Below are 18,343 nucleotides of genomic sequence, written 5' to 3'. Positions count from 1 at the left end.
TCCTTGCTGGCTCAAATAATAATTTGGATGGATGAGGGATCTCCTTGGAGGCTCCGCTTTCTCGTCTTTTCCAGCTTTTAGGGGCTGCCCGCATTTGTTGGCTCATGGCCCCTTCTTCCATCCTCAGTGCCAGCAAGGGTCAGTTGAATCTTTCTTACATTGCATCACTCAGACCCTGACTCCTGCCTCTGTCTCCACATACAAAAACTTTTGTGATTACATTGGGCCCACTGAAGGCCGGGCACAGTGGCTTGCACCTGTAATCCTAGCACTCTCTGTCAAGGTGGGAGGGTTACTTGAGCTCAGGAATTTGAGACCAGCCTAAGCAACATAGCGAGATCCTGCTCTACAAAACATTTTAGAAATTAGCCAGGTACAGTGGTGTGTGCCTGTAGTCCCAGCTACCTGGGAGGCCGAGGTGGGAGGATCACTTGAGCCCAGGAGGTCGAGGCTGCAGTGAGCCAAGATTGCACCTGTGCACTCCAGCCTGGGAGACAGCAAGACCCTGTCTCAAAACAAGCAAACAAACAAAAAAACAAAAAACAAAAATTACATTGGGCCACTGGAATAATCCAGGAAAACCTCCCTATTTTGAGGCCAGCTGATTGGCAACCTTAAATCCATCTGCTGTCTTAATAACCCTTTACTCCGTAATGTAACATAGTCACAGGTTCCAGGGATTAGGATGTGGATATCCTTGGGGGGCTGTTCTGCCTACTGCAATTAGTGTTTGAAGGTCATTATTCCACAGAAATGGGGACTTAAACATTTAACAATCTTTGTGTGTGTGTATGTATACAATATTTAGTAACTATTTAAATATGATCTATGTTTGCTCTGGACCTTTATTTTGATGATTTCTCTCTTGTCCATGTATGAAGCAGGATCAAGTTCTGGGGACAGAATGCCTGGGATCTTCCTTTTTTTGGGGTGTAGGGGGACGGAGTTTCGCTCTTGTTGCTTTCGCTCTTGTGTGGAGTGCAGTGGTGTGATCTCGGCTCACTGCAACCTCTGCTTCCCGGGATCAAGCAATTCTCCTGCCTCAGCCTCCCAAGTAGCTAGGATTACAGGCATGCGCCACTACACCCGGCTAATTTTGTATTTTTAGTAGAGATGGAGTTTCACCATGCTAGTCAGGCTGGTCTTGAACTCCAGACCTGAGGTGATCCACCTGCCTTGGCCTCACAAACTGCTGGGATTACAGGTGTGAGCCACTGCACCCGGCCAGAAGGCCTGTGATCTTTCACTTGAGCACTGTGGCTTGGGCAGGTCACCTCACCTCCGGAGGCTGCTTTTTCCTTGTCCATAATAAAATGGGGATCATTACCTTTATCACGAAGGATTGCTTTGAGAATTAAATAAGATAATACCTATGAAGTCTTAGCACAGTGCTGGACAAATAGAAGCAAGTCAGTAAAAATGAATTAGTTTTTCTATTTGTTCAGTCATCCATTAATTTAATCGCTCCTGAGTGCCAGGCCCTGGACTCACCCATTCAGCATTCAGCAGCTGTATACCAAGCACCCATCTTTGTCATAAAATAAGTCCATTTGCTTGGGACATCCACAGGCAACGTGCCGGTCTGAATGTTTGATGAGCTTTAGTTTTATCGCTGTGCTCAGTGTTGTTTTGAGTGTAGACCCAGTTCAGGCTGTCTTCCTTGGGGAGGCAAATTGCTGGGTATGCGCCTTTCTTTACGCTTACCTATGTCTTTGTTCTAAGAACAACAGGATTAAATGTAAGCAGACAGGCAACATTTTTCCTTTCTGTCTTCAGATGATGTCCATGGCATGAAGTGGTAGTATGTTTCATCTGAGATAAGGAAGCAAGACTGTCTTCCCCTTGCATGGACAGGGAGTTGCATTGGGAACATTTTTTTTCTTATTCCTAATATTGTCTTCCTTTGTATTCTTGTTATTTTTAAAAACTTAAGAGCAATTTCTCAATTCCTCAGTTGGACCTTTGAGTTTTCAGTCAGTTCTCTAAACAGTGACTTTGGCAGACAGAGTACTTAGATCAGAAGAATCCTGTGGGAAACAGAACTAGCTCTGTTGGTTTCTCATTCTAATTCTGAGGAGCTAAAATCATGCTTTCCAGAGACTGTTGTATAGTCTGAACAATAAAAATAAGTTACTTAGGACTTGCAGAGCCCCTTCTTACCTGTAGACTTGGTGGTGGTGATGGTGGTGTGGTGGGGGTGTTGTGGTGGTGGTGTGGTGGTGGTGTGGTAGTAGTGGTGGTGGTGTGGTATGTGGTGGTGTGGTATTGGTGTTCGTTGTGTTGGTGGTGGTGGTGGTATTGGTGGTGGAGGTGATGGTTGTGGTGTTGGTGATAGTCATGTTGGTGTTGGTGGTGATGGTTGTGGTGTTGGTATTGGAGGAGGTGGTGGTTGTGGTGGTGGTGGTGACGTTGCTGGTGGTGATAGTTGTGGTGCTGGTGGTCGTGGTGGTGGCGGTGGAGATGAAGGTTGTGCTGGTGGTGGTGGCGGTGGCGGTGGTGGTGTTGCTGGTGGTGATAGTTGTGGTGCTGGTGGTGGGGGTGGTGGCGGTGGTGGTGGAGGTGATGGTTGTGCTGGTGGTGGTGCTGGTGGTGGAGGTGATGGTTGTGGCGTTGGTGGAGGTGACGCTGGCGGTGGTGGTGTTGCTGGTGGTGACGCTGGCGGTGGTGGTGTTGCTGGTGGTGACGCTGGCGGTGGTGGTAATGGTGATGGTTGTGGTGCTGCTGGTCGTGCTGGTGCTGGTGGTGGTGGTGGTGGTGGGGTGTGTGTGCATGTGTGCTCACCTGTGCATGTGTATGTAGCCCACATGTGCACTAGTTTTCTGGTGAATAATAATTTGGATGGATGAGAGGTCATTGAGATAAAAATGTCAATGTGTGTATTTTAAAATAATAATTTAAATGCCTGACCAACAGGGGATGATTCACAGCAAATCTTCTGTGAGACAGAACACATCACTCCTTAGAACTCCAAAATTGGCCTTCCCGGCAAAATCTAAAAGTTAACCAAATCATTTCTCCCAGGCAGATGCGTGCCATGCCTACCAGATCATTCACCGGAATGGGATTCCCGACGAGCAGATCGTTGTGATGATGTATGATGACATTGCTTACGCTGAAGAGTAAGTGGGGAACACTTGGAACTTGGTGGCGAAGGACTTCAGGGTGTTTAAAAAAAGGTCACATAGATTGACAGGAATCCTAGTGGCCTAATGTTAGGCCAGACAAAAGACCATAGGGATACCTCATGTTAAGCATTTTTTTTTTTATTATTTGAGACAGATTCTCGCTCTGTCTCCCTTGCTGGAGTTCAGTGGTGCGATCTCACCTCACTGCAACCTCTGCCGCTGGGTTCAAGTGATCCTCCCACCTCAGCCTCCTGAATAGCTAGGACTGCAGGCGTGCACCACCAGGCCCAGCTAATTTTTGTATTTTAGTGAAGACAGGGTTTCACCATATTGGCCAGGCTGGTCTTGAACTCCTGACCTCAAGTGATCTGCCTGCTTTGTCCTCCCAAAATGCTGGGATTACAGATGTGACCCACTGCGCCTGGCCCTCATGTTGATATCTGACCATAACTTGGGTGTGCCCTGGAAATGGCAAAGACAGGAAGTGGGTGCTGATGGGTGCTTTGAAAGGGTTTGAAGCCAAGTTCCCCCTCATCTTGGAGGACTCATTGGGTTCTAGGGTGCTCGTTCCTAACCTCCAAGCATGCTGCAGCACAGGAGACCTCATGTGGAATGTTTTCGTTTGTAGGTTAGATCCTCCCACTACCTTCTTAATATTCTTATTTTATTACTTGCTAAGTGTAGCTTCACAAATAGTTCCCTCATGCCACTTATCTGATCAGAGGCAGCAAGTATGGGCATAAATTCATCGAATTCTAACCTCCTAGCTCCTTGGTTACCTCGCTGCAGCCGCGGTGAAGGACGCTACCCTTACTGTGGTCACATTCTCAGCTCATACGTCACCCATTCTGAGGCTTTAATGCATAAGCTCTTGTATCAAAGTCTTGTCCTCCGTCCTGTCTCTTTCTGAAAGGAATTTCGCTCTGAGAAAGCTTTTGATGAGGTCTCGCCCCCATGATGCTATCTGGTTTCCAGCAGGCAGCCAGGCGCACCTCAGCTTTGGTCCCTGCCCGAAGCTTTTCGAGCTCAGCTCCTCACTGCCCCTGCCAGGAGCTCTTGGGCTGTGGGACTGCTGAGATGCCCAAGCTGCTCAAACCACTTACATGTTGGCCACTATGCAGGCCATAAGTTGTATCTGCAGCAAACCTAGATGTTTCCTGTTTTTTCACATAACATGCATGTTTTTGAAGAGAGAGGTTTTGGAGGCATGCCACATTTGTGTTTCAATTGTGTCCTTCCATTTTCAGCAATCCCACTCCAGGAATTGTGATCAACAGGCCCAATGGAACCGATGTCTATAAGGGGGTCCCGAAGGACTACACCGGAGAGGTGAGTGGCTTCCGGGGCTAGAGCCGGCCGGCTTGGTTTTCATTTTAGTGATGATTTTTCCTTCTTCTGGTTCTGGAATCAGAACCTCCTGAGACTGGTTTCTGGCCAGAGTTTCACATTTGTATTAGGATTTTTGCCTGAGGAGTAAATTATGAGTTTTGAAAGAAAGGAGAGGAAAAGAAAATGTTTAGAATAAGTTGCAATCTACTGATAGTTCCCAGTCTTCTCATTCTTTAGGCCTGACCATGTAGTTTCTTCCATATTAACCTTTCTTGAGCTACCACCATTAATCTGATTATAGATTATCTGTGCTCGTTTATAAAAATCAGTTTTCTCAGTACCAGTCTTGGTGCAAAGTATCTCAGGATTTTTGCTGAGATAGTTTTTCATTTATTATTATTATTAAATAGTTTATTATATAGTATATTATAGATATAATAGTATATTACTTCCGAAACGTTTTTTCTTCCTCCTAGTTGAGACTGTCTAAATTGACACACTTTTAAAATCACTGTAATGACTTCATTCTCCTGCTTTTCATAGTCTGTTTTAAATGTCGGATCTTTCAGGAATTAGTTATCCTTTTGATAAAGAAACGTGTATCTGATGTTTAACAATTCTTTCAGTTTCATTTCATTTTATTTTTCTTTTAAAGTCAAATATAATTAAATTTAACATATCATACAGGTAAAAAAGATGATCCTATTTAATGAAATTGTTTCTATATAGTTTTTGTTTGTTTTTTTGAGACAGAGTCTTGCTCTGTCGCCCAGGCTGGAGTGCAGTGGCGCCATCTTGGCTCAGGGCAACCTCCGCCTCCTGGGTTCAAACGATTCTTCTGCCTTAGCCTCCGAAGCAGCTGGGGTTACAGCCGTGTGACCCTGGCTAATTTTTTGTATTTTTAGTAGAGACGGGGTTTCACCATGTTGGCCAGGCTGGTCTCCAACTCCTGACCTCAAGTGATCCTCCCACCTTGGCTTCCCAAAGTGCTGGGATTATAGATGTGAGCCACCACACCCAGCTGAAAGTTTCTGCTCTTAAGCCGTGAGCCTTGGAATGTGTGGGCTGGTGGCGAGGGTCGGCTGCACACTCAGCCAGCTCTCTGGGTTGGAGTGACGGCTGCATCTGATCATGGCTCCTAATTCCTTGTAGGATGTCACCCCACAAAATTTCCTTGCCGTGTTGAGAGGCGATGCAGAAGCAGTGAAGGGCGTAGGATCCGGGAAAGTCCTGAAGAGGTAAGGTCTGTTTACGGATACTACACTTCTCCCAATGGCGTGGGACCCAGTATAGAGAATTTAAACAGGTGGTGTTCTGTGCTCCTAGCCTGTTTACCTGTGAGAAGGTACTGAGTAGAGAGTTTGGTTCTGAGTTAGGACAGGTGCTTAGGGCTGTTGTTTCAGTGATTTCTTGGCAGGCCATTTCTGCACAGAATTCACCTTGTGATCCAGGACCCCTTATTATTAATAAAATGTTCCTATCACTTAAACCCCTCGTTCCTTGTTGTCTGTGGACCTTAGTGCAGGTATGTCCCACTACCAGTGGAGCCCCTGAGGCAGGTGAATCCCTGTGGTCAGATTGCAGGACCATCAGCCCTGTGCTCTGATCACAGATCAGCCCAGCAGGAGAGGCACATTTGTAAGTGCAGAGCTGACCTTCCTATTGGGGAGAATGAACCCCAGGGCTTACCCCGCTGGCTGTGGGCTAGAGATGTCTTGTTTTTAGTAATTCTTTATGTGGAATTTTTATGTGATGCCGGAAACTCTAGTGGCATATTTCCTTTAAGCTGGTAGGGAAACCTGGGCACAAGTAAGTTCGTGTGAATTAGTGCAGAGGCTGGGCACGGTGGCTTGCTCCTGTAATCCCAGCACTTTGGGAGGCCAAGGCAGGTGGATCACTTGAGGTCAGGAGTTGGAGACCAGCCTGGCCAATATGGTGAAACCCTGTCTCTTCTAAAATTACAAAAATTAGCCAGGCATGGTGGTGCGTGCCTGTAGTCCCAGCTACTCTGGTGACTGAGGCAGGAGAATTGCTTAAATCTGGGACATGGAGGTTGCAGTGAGCCAAGATTGTGCCACTGCACTCCAGCCTGAGCGACAGAGTGCGACTCTGTCTCAAAAACAACAAAACCTTTTGGGAGGCTGAGGCAGGTAGATCATGAGGTCAGGAGTTCAAGACCAGCCTGGCCAACATGGTGAAACACTGTCTCTACTAAAGATACAAAAAATTAGCCGGGTGTGGTGGTGCACACCTGTAATCCCAGCTACTAAGGAGGCTGAGGCAGGAGAATTGCTTGAACCTGGGAGGTGGAGGTTGCAGTGAGCAGAGATTGCACCACTGCACTCCCGCCTACGCGACAAAGCGAGACTCTGTCTCACAATAAACAATAACAACAACAACAACAAAAATTAGTGCAGAAATGGACATCTGTGTAGGATGAAGCAAATTGACTTCAGGTAGATTAGTACATCCCTGCCACCTCGAAGCAGTGCTGTCTGGTGGAAGCCCTGGTGATGGAGGCAGGTGGGCATCCACATGGTGTGGGCCAGAAGGGGAGGCTGCAGACCCATATTGAGCTCATTTTGGGGAGATCTGGTTGGAGACTGTGGCTGTTTGGGATGAGGCCCAATTGCCAAAGGACCCCACTCTCTACCTCATACCAGGACTGTCTGATTGTTGCCCAGGAAAGGCTTCTCCTCCTTTCGAGCCACACTTCAGAATTTGGAGGCTCTAGCATAGACACCGTGGTTCAGAATCTCACCGAGGGAAGCGGAGGGTACAGGCCAGACACCAGGCTCTCGTGCTCATCTGCAAACCTGGTTGGGCAACTCTACTCCCCAAACTTCTTCTTATTTTTTTGATTAGGACAGCTTTTCAGAGAAATAGAAGTAAAAATAGAAAAAGGAAATGATTGACCTCTGATTCTATCTTGGCAGTGGCCCCCAGGATCATGTGTTCGTTTACTTCACTGACCATGGATCTACTGGAATACTGGTTTTTCCCAATGAAGATGTGAGTTTTCTTAACATTTTAAGGACAAACTAGCAGAACAGAAAAGCAAGCCTAGGGGTCGAGATTAAATCCATAGCATGTATTTGCCAATGTCCTGCCAGGGTTGGTTTGTGTGTATGGCGGTGGGTGTGGGGGATAGGTTTAGCAGCTTGAAATCTATCCAGGGACATCTCTTCCAGATGGTTTGCCCCGCATTTCTGTTCGTATCGCAGCGTCGGTAGCTGTCTCAGGACTTGGGTGTATCGCACTAGACCTGAGAATAGAGCCAAAGCTCTGGACGTGGTAGTGGGTGAAGAAGTACATCCTCTTCCCCTTTTTAAGTGTGTGCGTAAGACACTTGAGGTGACATTCTGGGATTGTGTTCTTCACCGTGATTGCTTCTAGAGATTGGTAGAAAAGAATTTATGAAGCGTTATCAGAACTTTAGTAGTGGGCCATCCAGCAAATAGTTTCTCTTGATGTGTTGGTCTGAATCAATATTCTTACCTTTCAGCTTCAGGTAAAGGACCTGAATGAGACCATCCATTACATGTACAAACACAAAATGTACCGAAAGGTAATTCTGCCCTTGGGGGAGGGGTGTGAGGAAAGCTGTGGGTGCAGAGTCCACTCTCGTGACTGTCTTCCAACTGCGGGTGCTGTGTTTTCTAGAAAGGGGATCCTTCCAGTCACTGGTTTCCCAGGATGAGCCTTTTGACTTTAGCTATTAGATCGGAATCACTGGAGAGATTGTTAAAACAGAGTGTTGGCCTCGCCCCCAGAGTTTGGCCCGGTAGGTCTAGGGAGGGGCCTGAGAATTTGCCTTCCTGAGTTTCCATGTGATCCTGCTGCTGCTGCCCACACTCTGCAGACTATTCCTAGGACTGTCCTCACTTTTGGGCAGTTGGGGAGGAAAATACCACTATCTTATTCTCACTCTGAGCCTTTCTCACCCCATACCACCCTTTACGGAAACTGTGTAGGGCCAGAGTTTTGGCCGGGTGTGGTGTCTCACGCCTATAGTTCTGGCACTTTTGGAGGCTGAGGCGGGAAGATCACTTGAGGCCAGGAGTTCAAGACCAGCCTGGGCAACATAGTGAGACTATGTTTCAACCAAAAAAAAACCCAAAAAACCCTACATAGGTTAGGTGATATGCGACAGTGTTGCAGAAAGATGGCCTGCCACGCTGTTTTGGTCTTTGAAACTCCTCCCTGCATTAGATAGTGAAACTGTTTTCCTTAGCATCACATGGCTCCATTTCCTTTGCATCATTTCACCTAATAGATGATTTTATTCCATTAGCAATGAATAAATTTGTGTGGCAGCAGCTTCCATAGCTTCTGGCAGCAGCCTCTTTACAGCAGTAATATCTCCCAGAAGCAAGCCTGGGGGACTGTTAGGAATGGGTAGAGAGAGTGGGCAGAGCTCCAGTAGCAGGGCTGGAGGCCTATACCTGGCTGGGATGAGCTCACCTGCCCCGTCTGCCTCACAGATGGTGTTCTACATTGAAGCCTGTGAGTCTGGGTCCATGATGAACCACCTGCCTGATGACATCAATGGTAGGTGATTGGGGTGCTGGCCTCGCGCTGGGCCGGTGAGCAGGTTGCTGAGATACTGCCGACATGGAACTGAGCATTCTCCACAAGCAGGGGCCGCTGAGGGCAGCCTGGGCCATAGAAGTGGGGAGATACTTGCAGGTAGCTCTGGGCTTCCTCTGCTCCTGAAGGATTGGTAGTCAGGAAATAAAGAATCTGTATGTGAGCCTCATAGTTCTCTTCCAGTAAAACTACTGAAGCTAAAACCACATGGGCTTTGGACCAGCCTCTATTCTTTACAATGTGTTGGTTGCTCTCTGATCTCAAGCAGGTGACTGGTCCTCTTTGACCTTCAGTTATCCCCATCTGTAAAATGCGGGTAAAGAAAGTGTGTGTCTGTTAGGAGACTTATATTTTAAACACTAGCATTTGCCCAGCACAATTCTGAGCCCATGACAGAGAGTAAGTGGTAGCTTTTGTGAACGTTACGTTAATCTAGATGTTTCTTCAATAAATGTCAGATCTCTCTGGAAACCAAATTAAGCCCATATTCTTCAAGTTTCCTGTGTTGCGGAAATGTCAGCGTTCTTCCAGAATAGCATGTGATGTCCTAAGCATGCCTGTTTGCCAATTGCTGCAAAAAGCATCTATCAGCTGGCTCCTTTCTCTTCCACATTTAATTTTAGATGAGTTATTGTAACCGAATGCACGGGGCTGGGTACAGTTACCCTCCTGTACTGATCGCAGGTAGCATGCTTCAGTTTCACCAGGGGAGAAAGAAGGATTCAAGCTTCAAGAGTAATCCAAGGGGGGAATACAATGCGACTAAAAGATCATCTTTAATTCCTCATAGTTTATGCAACTACTGCTGCCAACCCCAGAGAGTCGTCCTACGCCTGTTACTACGATGAGAAGAGGTCCACGTACCTCGGGGACTGGTACAGCGTCAACTGGATGGAGGACTCCGACGTGGTGAGCCCTGCGGGGGCTGGTTGTCCAGCTGGGTTTTAACCGTCAGACTTTGATTGTCTGAGGCCTTCAATGGTTTCATTTTTGCAGGAAGATCTGACGAAAGAGACCCTGCACAAGCAGTACCACCTGGTAAAATCGCACACCAACACCAGCCACGTCATGCAGTACGGAAACAAAGTGAGTCGGGGAGCCCCGCGTGCTTGTCCTCTGTTCTTGCGTCCTAGGTGGACTTGCCTGGAATATTGATCTCTTGCTAAAGAGAGACAGGATCTGGGTGAGGAATGGTTGAGGCAAGGATGCCTCTGCCTCCCATAGCCACTCCATCCTGGGGACCTGTGGGCTTTGGAATCCGACCTTGCCAGCTGCAGACTTACAGAGTTGTGAGGCAAGCTGTTTCCCTTCTCTGAATTTGTTTCCTCATTGGTCAGGACCCACGTGTACAAGGTAGCTAGGAGCATGCAAGAGGGCTGTGTGTTACAGATGCAAAGCACAGGCCTAGGATGCAGTAAGAGGTTACTGACTCGAAAGCTGCCGCTTTACGGTCTGTGGATTGTCCCACAGCACTCTGCACCTTGGATTCTCGGGGGTCCTGCCCCTTTGCAAGCTGCAGGTTGTTACCTTTACCCGTTCGCCATAGATTGGAGGCATTTCATCCTCCTCCAGAAGGGACCTATGTGGTTAAATGGTGTTGCAACGGGTGACTGCTAAAAGCCTGGGCCCTAAGTGAAGCTGCTAGGGCTAGCTGTGGGCATGTGCAGATACCGCAACAAATGCGCAGGGCTTCCCAGTTGTTCATATGCCCAAACACCATTCCCCAAGCAGCTCACCCCCATGGAGAGCTCGCCAGCTGAGATCTGTTCCTTGGGCTCAGGCATTGGCCTTCTAGAAGAACCTGGAGTCAGTAAAGCCAGCCATCCTGAGCCCTTCATCAGAGTGTGGGCTAGGGGACACGAGACCTGCACCCAGGGCACCGTGACCTGGTCGGGCTTTGGCATGGGCATTGGAGAGAGTTGGCATGGAGGGAAGGCCAGGGAAAGGTGACTCGGAGAAGGCAGGGTCCGTGGTGGCATAGCCCTGGCCACGTGGGAGGCTCTGCCGTGTGCTTTCCATTCTCTTCATAGTATCCTCAGCATTGGCCATTGCTGACCTTGGCTGAGGAGGTGTGGTGGATCTTCAGACTCTGTGTTGTTACATATATTTGTGTGTGGGTTATTGTTTATTTTAGAACGGTCTTTAGATTATTGTTGCTTGCTTTAGGAACAGAACGCTTGCAGCATTTCCCCTTCTGATTGGAAGCCAGTCTGTAGTGATTGCTGCAGCCAAATAGAGCCTGGCAGCTGTGCCTATTTGCTAGATCTTGATGCCAGGCATTAGCCTGGCCTCTCTGTGGCCTTAGCTCTGCCCTTCCCAGTGGACCCAGACTTCAGCTCTAACCTGGGCAGATGCTTTGTACCTTCCCACTCCTGGTCCTTAGGGACTTGCAGGTGATGCAGGTGGGTGAGCACATATAGGTCGCCCGCCTGGACAGGTGGCATCCTTTGCAGGTGACATTCTTTGCCTGGAATCCTTTGCAGCAGAACTGCTGTTCTTTCACATATGAAAGGCACTACTGATCCACAGTCAGGCAGAGCTTGGACCAGAGCTGTCTGATGAAGGAATAGCAGTTATGCTGCAAAGGATGCCAGGCATTTTGAGTCACTCATTGGTAGATTTCAAGGGCTAACATGCACTGCTGGCATACTGCTGGGGTGACCACGCCTTTTCAGGCTGTGATTGTGGAGTGGTCCTGAAAGCATGAGGAGTGAATGGAGAGGCTGGACTTGGGGTATGTTGGGCACATCTGCTCTTCCCACTCAAACCAGCTCTCTCTCTCTCCCCTCTCGCTTGCTCTCTCTCTCCCCAGACGATCTCCACCATGAAAGTGATGCAGTTTCAGGGTATGAAACACAAAGCCAGTTCTCCTATCTCCCTGCCTCCAGTCACACACCTTGACCTCACCCCCAGCCCTGACGTGCCCCTTATGATCATGAAAAGGAAGCTGATGAGCACCAATGATCTGGAGGTGTCCAGGCAGCTCACGGAGGAGATCCAGCGGCATCTGGATGTAAGTAGTGGTGAAGGGAGCCGTGCCCAGGTGCTGTCCCCAGCCTAGGCAGGCAGCATGCGTGAGCACGGCCCTGCCTCCTGACAGTTCTCCCTGCCATGCCTTTGTGGGAACAGAAGTGTGTGGGAATGGAAGCTAGCCTTTGTCCTGTATGTAATGGAAGCGGGTCGGTGGAGTCGTGGTTGCCTCCCATCTTCATGAGTAAACTAACCTTGACCTCTTGGGAGTAGGGAGCAGTGGAATGGGGATACTCCCCTGTATCCTGCCAAGAAACCATGCACATGTGTGTTTCCCTTATTTATACCTTGTTGCTTAGAGGACATTTTTATTTTATTACTTATTGAGTTATTAGCTAATCATATTTATTTTAAAAATCCAGAGCCAGGTACAGTGGCATGTGTCTCTAGTCCCAGCTGGTTAGGGGGCTGAGGCAGGAGGATTCTTTGAGTCCAAGATTCTGAGGTCAGCTTTGGCAACCTAGCAAAACCCCTTCTCTTAAAAAAAAAAAAAAAATCCACAAAAATTTCTGCTGTTCTCAGAAAAACATAGTCATGCCTAAAATTCTTTTTAAAATGCTTATGCCGTCCTTTACAATCACTGAGTCTGTTTTCAAAAGTAGCTCATCAGTGTGTTTGGAGCTGGCAGAATTGCTATGTAAATCACAGCTGTGCGCTTGCTGGAATGCTGGGCAGAGGGTTGCCTGTCCCGTCCCACAAAGCCGACTCTGTGCTAACCCTTGTCCCCATTGTCAGCACCGCACAGTGATGGATGTGCTGAAATACGGCCTGAGGTTTCTAGGCAAGATTTTTTTTTTCCTTTTCTTGAGATGGAATCTTGCTTTGTCGTCCTGGCTAGAGTGCAGTGGCGCCATCTTGGCTCACTGTAACTGCCGCCTCCCATGTTCAAGCAATTCTTCTGCCTCAGCCTCCCAAGTAGCTTGGGACTATAGGTGTGCACCACCACGCCTGGCTAATTTTTGTATTTTCAGTAGAGATGGGGTTTCGACATGTTGGTCAAGCTGGTCTTGAACTCCTGACCTCAGGTGATCCACCCATCTAGGCAAGATTTTTTAAAAAAATCAGTAAGGTTTGTTTTAAATGCATATATCTAGTTATCCCCAAAATTAGTACCCTGTGCGTGACAACCTTATTAACCAGGACATATTCTTAGTTGGTGTTGGACACAGTAGATAGCACAGCAGTGTTAAACTGTTTAGTCTTGAGTGTCTTTATTTATTTATTAATTTTTTTATAGAGCTAGGGTCTTGCTATGTTGCCCAGGCTAGTCTCAAGCTCCTGAGCTCAAGTGATCCTCCCACCTGGGCCCCCCAAAGTGCTGGGATTATGGAGTAGGCCACTGCACCAGCCAGACCTCTTTTACCTCTTTAAATTATTGATCCCAAAGAGCTTTTGTTCACGGTGGGTTATGTCTATTGATATTTATTGCAATAAATTAAGATGAGATAAAAGGACATTTTTGATAGTTCACAGAAACTGAACCAGAGTTGGTTTGTTATTTTTTGGTTTTTTTTTTGAGATGGAGTTTTACTCTTGTTGCCCAGGCTGGAGTGCAATGGCAGGACCTAAGCTCACTGCAAACTCCACCTCCTGGGTTCAGGTGATTCTCCTGCCTCAACCTCTCGAGTAGCTGGAATTAGAGGTGCCCGTCACCACACCCAGCTAATTTTTGTATTTTGAGTAGAGACAGGGTTTCACCATGTTGGCCAGGCTGGTCTTGAACTCCTGACCTTAGGTGATCCTCCTGCCTCAGCCTCAATCCCAAAGTGTTGGGATTACAGGCGTGAGCCACTGCACTCAGCCCAGAGTTTTCTTGTGTTTGCTTAAACACTGTGTAAATCATATAGGACTTCTTCGGTATCTGCTGCAAATTTGAAAACTATTTCCAAGACTATGTGACTATTGTACAATTATACCTTTATGTAAAGTAAAACATTATTATGAAAAAAATTAAAACTAAGATTTAAAAATATTTAACTCATTTACAAATAACAATATTAAACACGTTTTGCTTTAATATATTTTCTAAGACAAATAATTATTTTCCAAAACAAAAACCACTTTGGTGAGAAGCGTGGCATTGCTTTACATCTGTGCAGATCTCTTGTGTCCAGCATACGAGAAGACAGCCGCACCCTTGTACTGGCTTCTGCCTTCACTGTTGGGCTTTGTTCTTTAGGCTGAAGTATAAGAAGAAAATCCAGCCTTGCAAAGATACAGAGCTGAGGAAGGGAAGACCATCTGGAGCCTGAGAGCTCTTGGGAGTCTGTGGTTCTGGACCACGCCTAGAGAACTGCTGGTCTAACACACAGTGGGCGGAGGGTCTTTGTGGAATGCAGACATGAAGCAAATAAACCCTGGCTGGAGAGCGGGTAGGACAGAGCTTGCTTGTAGAGTGAGGGATTTATTTATTTATTTATTTAGAGACCGAGTCTAACTGTCACCCAGGCTGGAGTGCAGTGGCGTGATTTGAGCTCACTGCAACCTCTGCCTCCCAGGTTCAAGGATTCTCCTGCCTCAACCTCTCAAATAGCTGGGATTACAGGCACCTGCCACCACATCCAGCTAATTTTTGTATTTTTAGTAGAGATGGAGTTTCACCGTGTTGGCCGTGGCGGGTCTTGAACTCCTGACCTCAGGTGATATGCCCGCCTCGGCCTCCCAAAGTGCTGGGATGGCAGGCGTGAGCCACCGTGCCTGGCCGAGGGTTTTATTATTATTATTATTATTATTATTATTATTTTGACATTTAATAGAGGCAGGGTCTCGCTATGTTGCCCAGGCTGGTCTGGAACTCCTGGCCTCAAGTGAACCTCCTGCCTTAGCCTCCCAAAGTGCTGGGAGTACAGGTGTGAGCCACTGTGCCTGGCCAGAGTGAGGGTAGTGCAGAAGTGCTTTCCTCTTCATGATGCTGTTTTTCATCATCTGGAAAGAAAACAAAGCCCCTCTGTGCCCCACTGTGTGACGGTTGGATCGTTTCCTGAATGGGCAGAGGTGCCCGTGAACACACAGCACCCTCACGGCACAGTCGTCTGCTTTGGGGCACAGGTTCTGCAGCCTCCTCTCTCCACAGCAAAGGTTGTTTTAGATACAAATGTTTGCCAGAAGATCCCCGAGAGGCAGGTCTTTAGGGCTGTGGCAGGAGTGGGCACACACCTCTTTCACCTTTCTCGGCGCGCATTGTCGTTCTCCGCTCTAACCCGCGGGAGGCTGAGGGCTGCGCGGAGAGAGGCCTTCGCTCACACTTCTCCCCGTCCTGGGGCCCTGAGAGACTGAGTTCAGGGAGGCTCATTCTGACAGGCCATGTTTCTCCCCAGGCCAGGCACCTCATTGAGAAGTCAGTGCGAAAGATCGTCTCCTTGCTGGCAGCGTCCGAGGCGGAGGTGGAGCAGCTCCTGACTGAGAGAGCCCCGCTCACGGGGCACAGCTGCTACCCGGAGGCCCTGCTGCACTTCCGGGCACACTGCTTCAACTGGCACTCCCCCATGGTGAGCAGCCAGCGGGCTCTCCTGCACCTGCAATCCAAAAGCTGAATTTTACTGCCCCCTGGCGGCCGCAGTGGATCTACTGCCTTACAGAAGGTTCCATCCAGGCTGAGGAACATGGGCTCACTTCAGAGAGGAAGAAGACTGTCTAAATTCACTGACCTCACATCTTGGCCCCAGATCACTCCTCTTGTCCCAGTGGGTGGGAGAGTTTGCCAGAGCCATAGTTGACAGTTCTCACGTGTAGTGTGAAGAACAGTTACTTCTCTTCACATTTCTGCTGTCCCTGCCAAACCCCACCCTCACCTCTACCCCTCACACCAGCCACACACATCTTCTCCCTCTGAGTCTGTTCTGACCTCTTCCAAGACAGTTGAAGTCAGGTGTGGCCCATGGAGGGGAGGTACTGAGTTTCTGCAGATGTAGAATTGGAAGGTACCTGAAGAGGTCAGTAGCACTTGGTGCTTTGATCCTTCTAGAGAAAGGTTGGCAAACTGGCCTACAGGCCTGTTTCTCTCCCATAACCTGTTTTTGTAAATACAGTTGTATTGGGGCTGGGCGTGGTGGCTCATGCCCGCAATCCTCTTGTTGCCCTTGTTCGCTCTTGTTACCCAGGCTGGAGTGCAATGGCGTGATCTCGGCTCACTGCAACCTCTGCCTCCCGGGTTCAAGCGATTCTCCTGCCTCAGCCTCCCGAGTAGCTGGGATTACAGGCACCCACCACCACACCCTGCTAATTTTTGTATTTTTAGTAGAGACAGGGTTTCCCATATTGGCCAGGCTGGTCTCGAACTTCTGACCTCAGGTGATCCACCTGCCTTGGCCTCCCAAAGTGCTGGGATTACAAGCGTGAGCCACTGCGCCCAGCCCAGTCTTGGTCTTTTGACCTTTGGAGTCATGCACAGTGAATCTCTTCCTTTGTTCTCATAGAGTTCTTGGGTTCCCCTGAAGTTTTTTTAAAGTTAAACATCCCCACAGCTTCACTGTTCCCTGGTGTGAGTCACTGTGGCCTTCAGGCACTATCCATCTCCCTCGCTGGTGTGTGCCTCCCAGAATGAGGTTCCCAGAACCAAAAGGCAGACTTCCAGGGGAGATGCCAGGCCAGGGCGGGGAGCAGAGCCATCGGGAGTTCCCTGTCAGGAGTCCTGCCCTCAGATTGGGAGCACGAAGCCCCACCAGCCTCTGCACTGCGTGCGAACCCTGATGTGTGTGATCTTTCCTGGGGGATGGTCCATAAATACCACCAGATTATCTAAAGGTTGGGAAAGGATCCACGACCCAGTGGCAAGAGCCACTGGCCAAGATGCTTTCCCTCTGTAATTGCAAAAGCGGATTGTGTGGTGAGATGAGGATGTTTGATTCCGTCTTGTTGGTTTTCTTCCAGTACGAGTATGCGTTGAGACATCTGTACGTGCTGGTCAACCTTTGCGAGAAACCGTATCCGCTTCACAGGTAACGCAGCAATGGCACTTGAAAAGTTGGTGTCATTCTGAAAGCAGAAGGGGCTGCCATCCTCTTCTGCGACTGGGCAGTTTCACTTCTGCCGGGAGCTCCCTGCAGCTTTCCTCTAGAGCCATTTGTCAGGGGGGTCCAGAGGCCACGCTCTTAGTGGCAGTGGCTGGGCAGGTCTGTGTGGCTTTGTGTTTGCATTTCTTCAGAGTCGACATAGTTCACCAAGTTTCTTCCTGCCTCTCACAGGATAAAATTGTCCATGGACCACGTGTGCCTTGGTCACTCCTGAAGAGCCACTTCCTGGAAGCTTTTCCAAGTGTGAGTGCTCCCCCAAATGTGTGCTGATCAGACCTGGAGAGGTGGAGTGGGAAGTCCCCGCTGCTCCGGGCCCTCCTGGGGACCCCCTACTCCAGCGCTCGCTCCAGGGCCTTCTTCACAAGATGACTTGCTCCCCATTACCTACTTCCCCAGTCTTCTCTGAAAAACTACAAATTTGGGCGGGGAAAGCTGTGTATTGAGAAGGGTCATATTTGCCTTTTAGGAGGTTTTTTTTGTTTTGTTCGTTAGTTTTAAGGAGCAGGAAGTTCATGGGGGCTTCTGTAGCCCCTCTCAAAAGGAGTCTTTATTCTGAGAAATCTGAAGTCGAAACCTCTAAATCTTCAGAATGATTTTATTGAAGAGGGTCGCAAGCCCCAAATGGAAAACTATTTTTAGAAAATAATTATGATTTTTGATTGCTTTTGTACTTAATTCTGCAAGTGTTCAAGTCTTAAAAAATAAAGATTTATAACAGAACCCAAATACTCACTTCCGACCCTGACTTTGTGGCTGATGCTCCCGTCCCTGCTAGCAGGGCCCTCCTCCATCATCGTCTTTTCCAGCCTCGTCGCCCCCAGTCTCTCCTCCCACTGCCCTGCTGTTTTCCACTCCTCTGCATTCCTTGGGCTCTGCAGCATCCACAGAGAAAAGGGCTCTGTGCTTTGCTACTTGCTGTTCCTCCTGCCCTGGAATGCCTTTACCATCTCCTCCACGGACCCTCGAGGTGCAGTTTAAAGTACCCTTCTTTCCTCCAACCTTCCTCACCTCTTCCCCACTCATCAAAAATTGTTTTTGGCCAGGTGCGGTGGCTCACACCTGTAATCCCAGCACTTTGGGAGGCCAAGGCAGGTGGATCACCTGAGGTCAGGAGTTCGAGACCAGCCTAGGCAACATGGTGAAACCCTGTCTCTACTAAACATACAAAAATTAGCCGGATGTGGTGGCACGCCTGTAATCCCAGCTACTCGGGAGGCTGAGGCAGGAGAATCACTTGAACCCGGGAGAGGGAGGTTG

At 48.5% G+C, this 18,343-nt stretch overlaps 1 protein-coding gene across 2 annotated transcripts in view; it reads left to right on the top strand.

Moving 5' to 3' along the window:
* The window catches only part of LGMN (legumain), a 44,821-nt gene extending 27,009 nt beyond the window's left edge, over nucleotides 1-17,812 (top strand). For both annotated transcript variants that reach the window (XM_064375176.1, XM_012453141.2), the window contains exons 3-14: nucleotides 3,022-3,119; nucleotides 4,373-4,454; nucleotides 5,607-5,692; nucleotides 7,391-7,466; nucleotides 7,960-8,022; nucleotides 8,939-9,005; nucleotides 9,835-9,953; nucleotides 10,041-10,130; nucleotides 11,857-12,057; nucleotides 15,392-15,562; nucleotides 16,944-17,011; nucleotides 17,258-17,812. In XM_064375176.1, coding sequence (XP_064231246.1) covers nucleotides 3,022-3,119; nucleotides 4,373-4,454; nucleotides 5,607-5,692; nucleotides 7,391-7,466; nucleotides 7,960-8,022; nucleotides 8,939-9,005; nucleotides 9,835-9,953; nucleotides 10,041-10,130; nucleotides 11,857-12,057; nucleotides 15,392-15,562; nucleotides 16,944-17,011; nucleotides 17,258-17,300 — 1,164 coding nt within the window. In that variant the 3' untranslated portion in view covers nucleotides 17,301-17,812. The remainder of the gene's footprint in view (nucleotides 1-3,021; nucleotides 3,120-4,372; nucleotides 4,455-5,606; nucleotides 5,693-7,390; nucleotides 7,467-7,959; nucleotides 8,023-8,938; nucleotides 9,006-9,834; nucleotides 9,954-10,040; nucleotides 10,131-11,856; nucleotides 12,058-15,391; nucleotides 15,563-16,943; nucleotides 17,012-17,257) is intronic.
* The last annotated feature ends 531 nt before the right edge of the window (nucleotides 17,813-18,343 follow it).

The sequence above is a fragment of the Aotus nancymaae genome, unplaced genomic scaffold (genome assembly GCF_030222135.1).
Source record: "Aotus nancymaae isolate 86718 unplaced genomic scaffold, 86718_ANA_hifiasm-v0.15.2.pri h1tg000011l, whole genome shotgun sequence".
Lineage (NCBI taxonomy): Eukaryota > Metazoa > Chordata > Mammalia > Primates > Aotidae > Aotus > Aotus nancymaae.
Note: the sequence above shows the minus strand (reverse complement) of the source record. Positions and strands in the feature narration are given on the sequence as shown.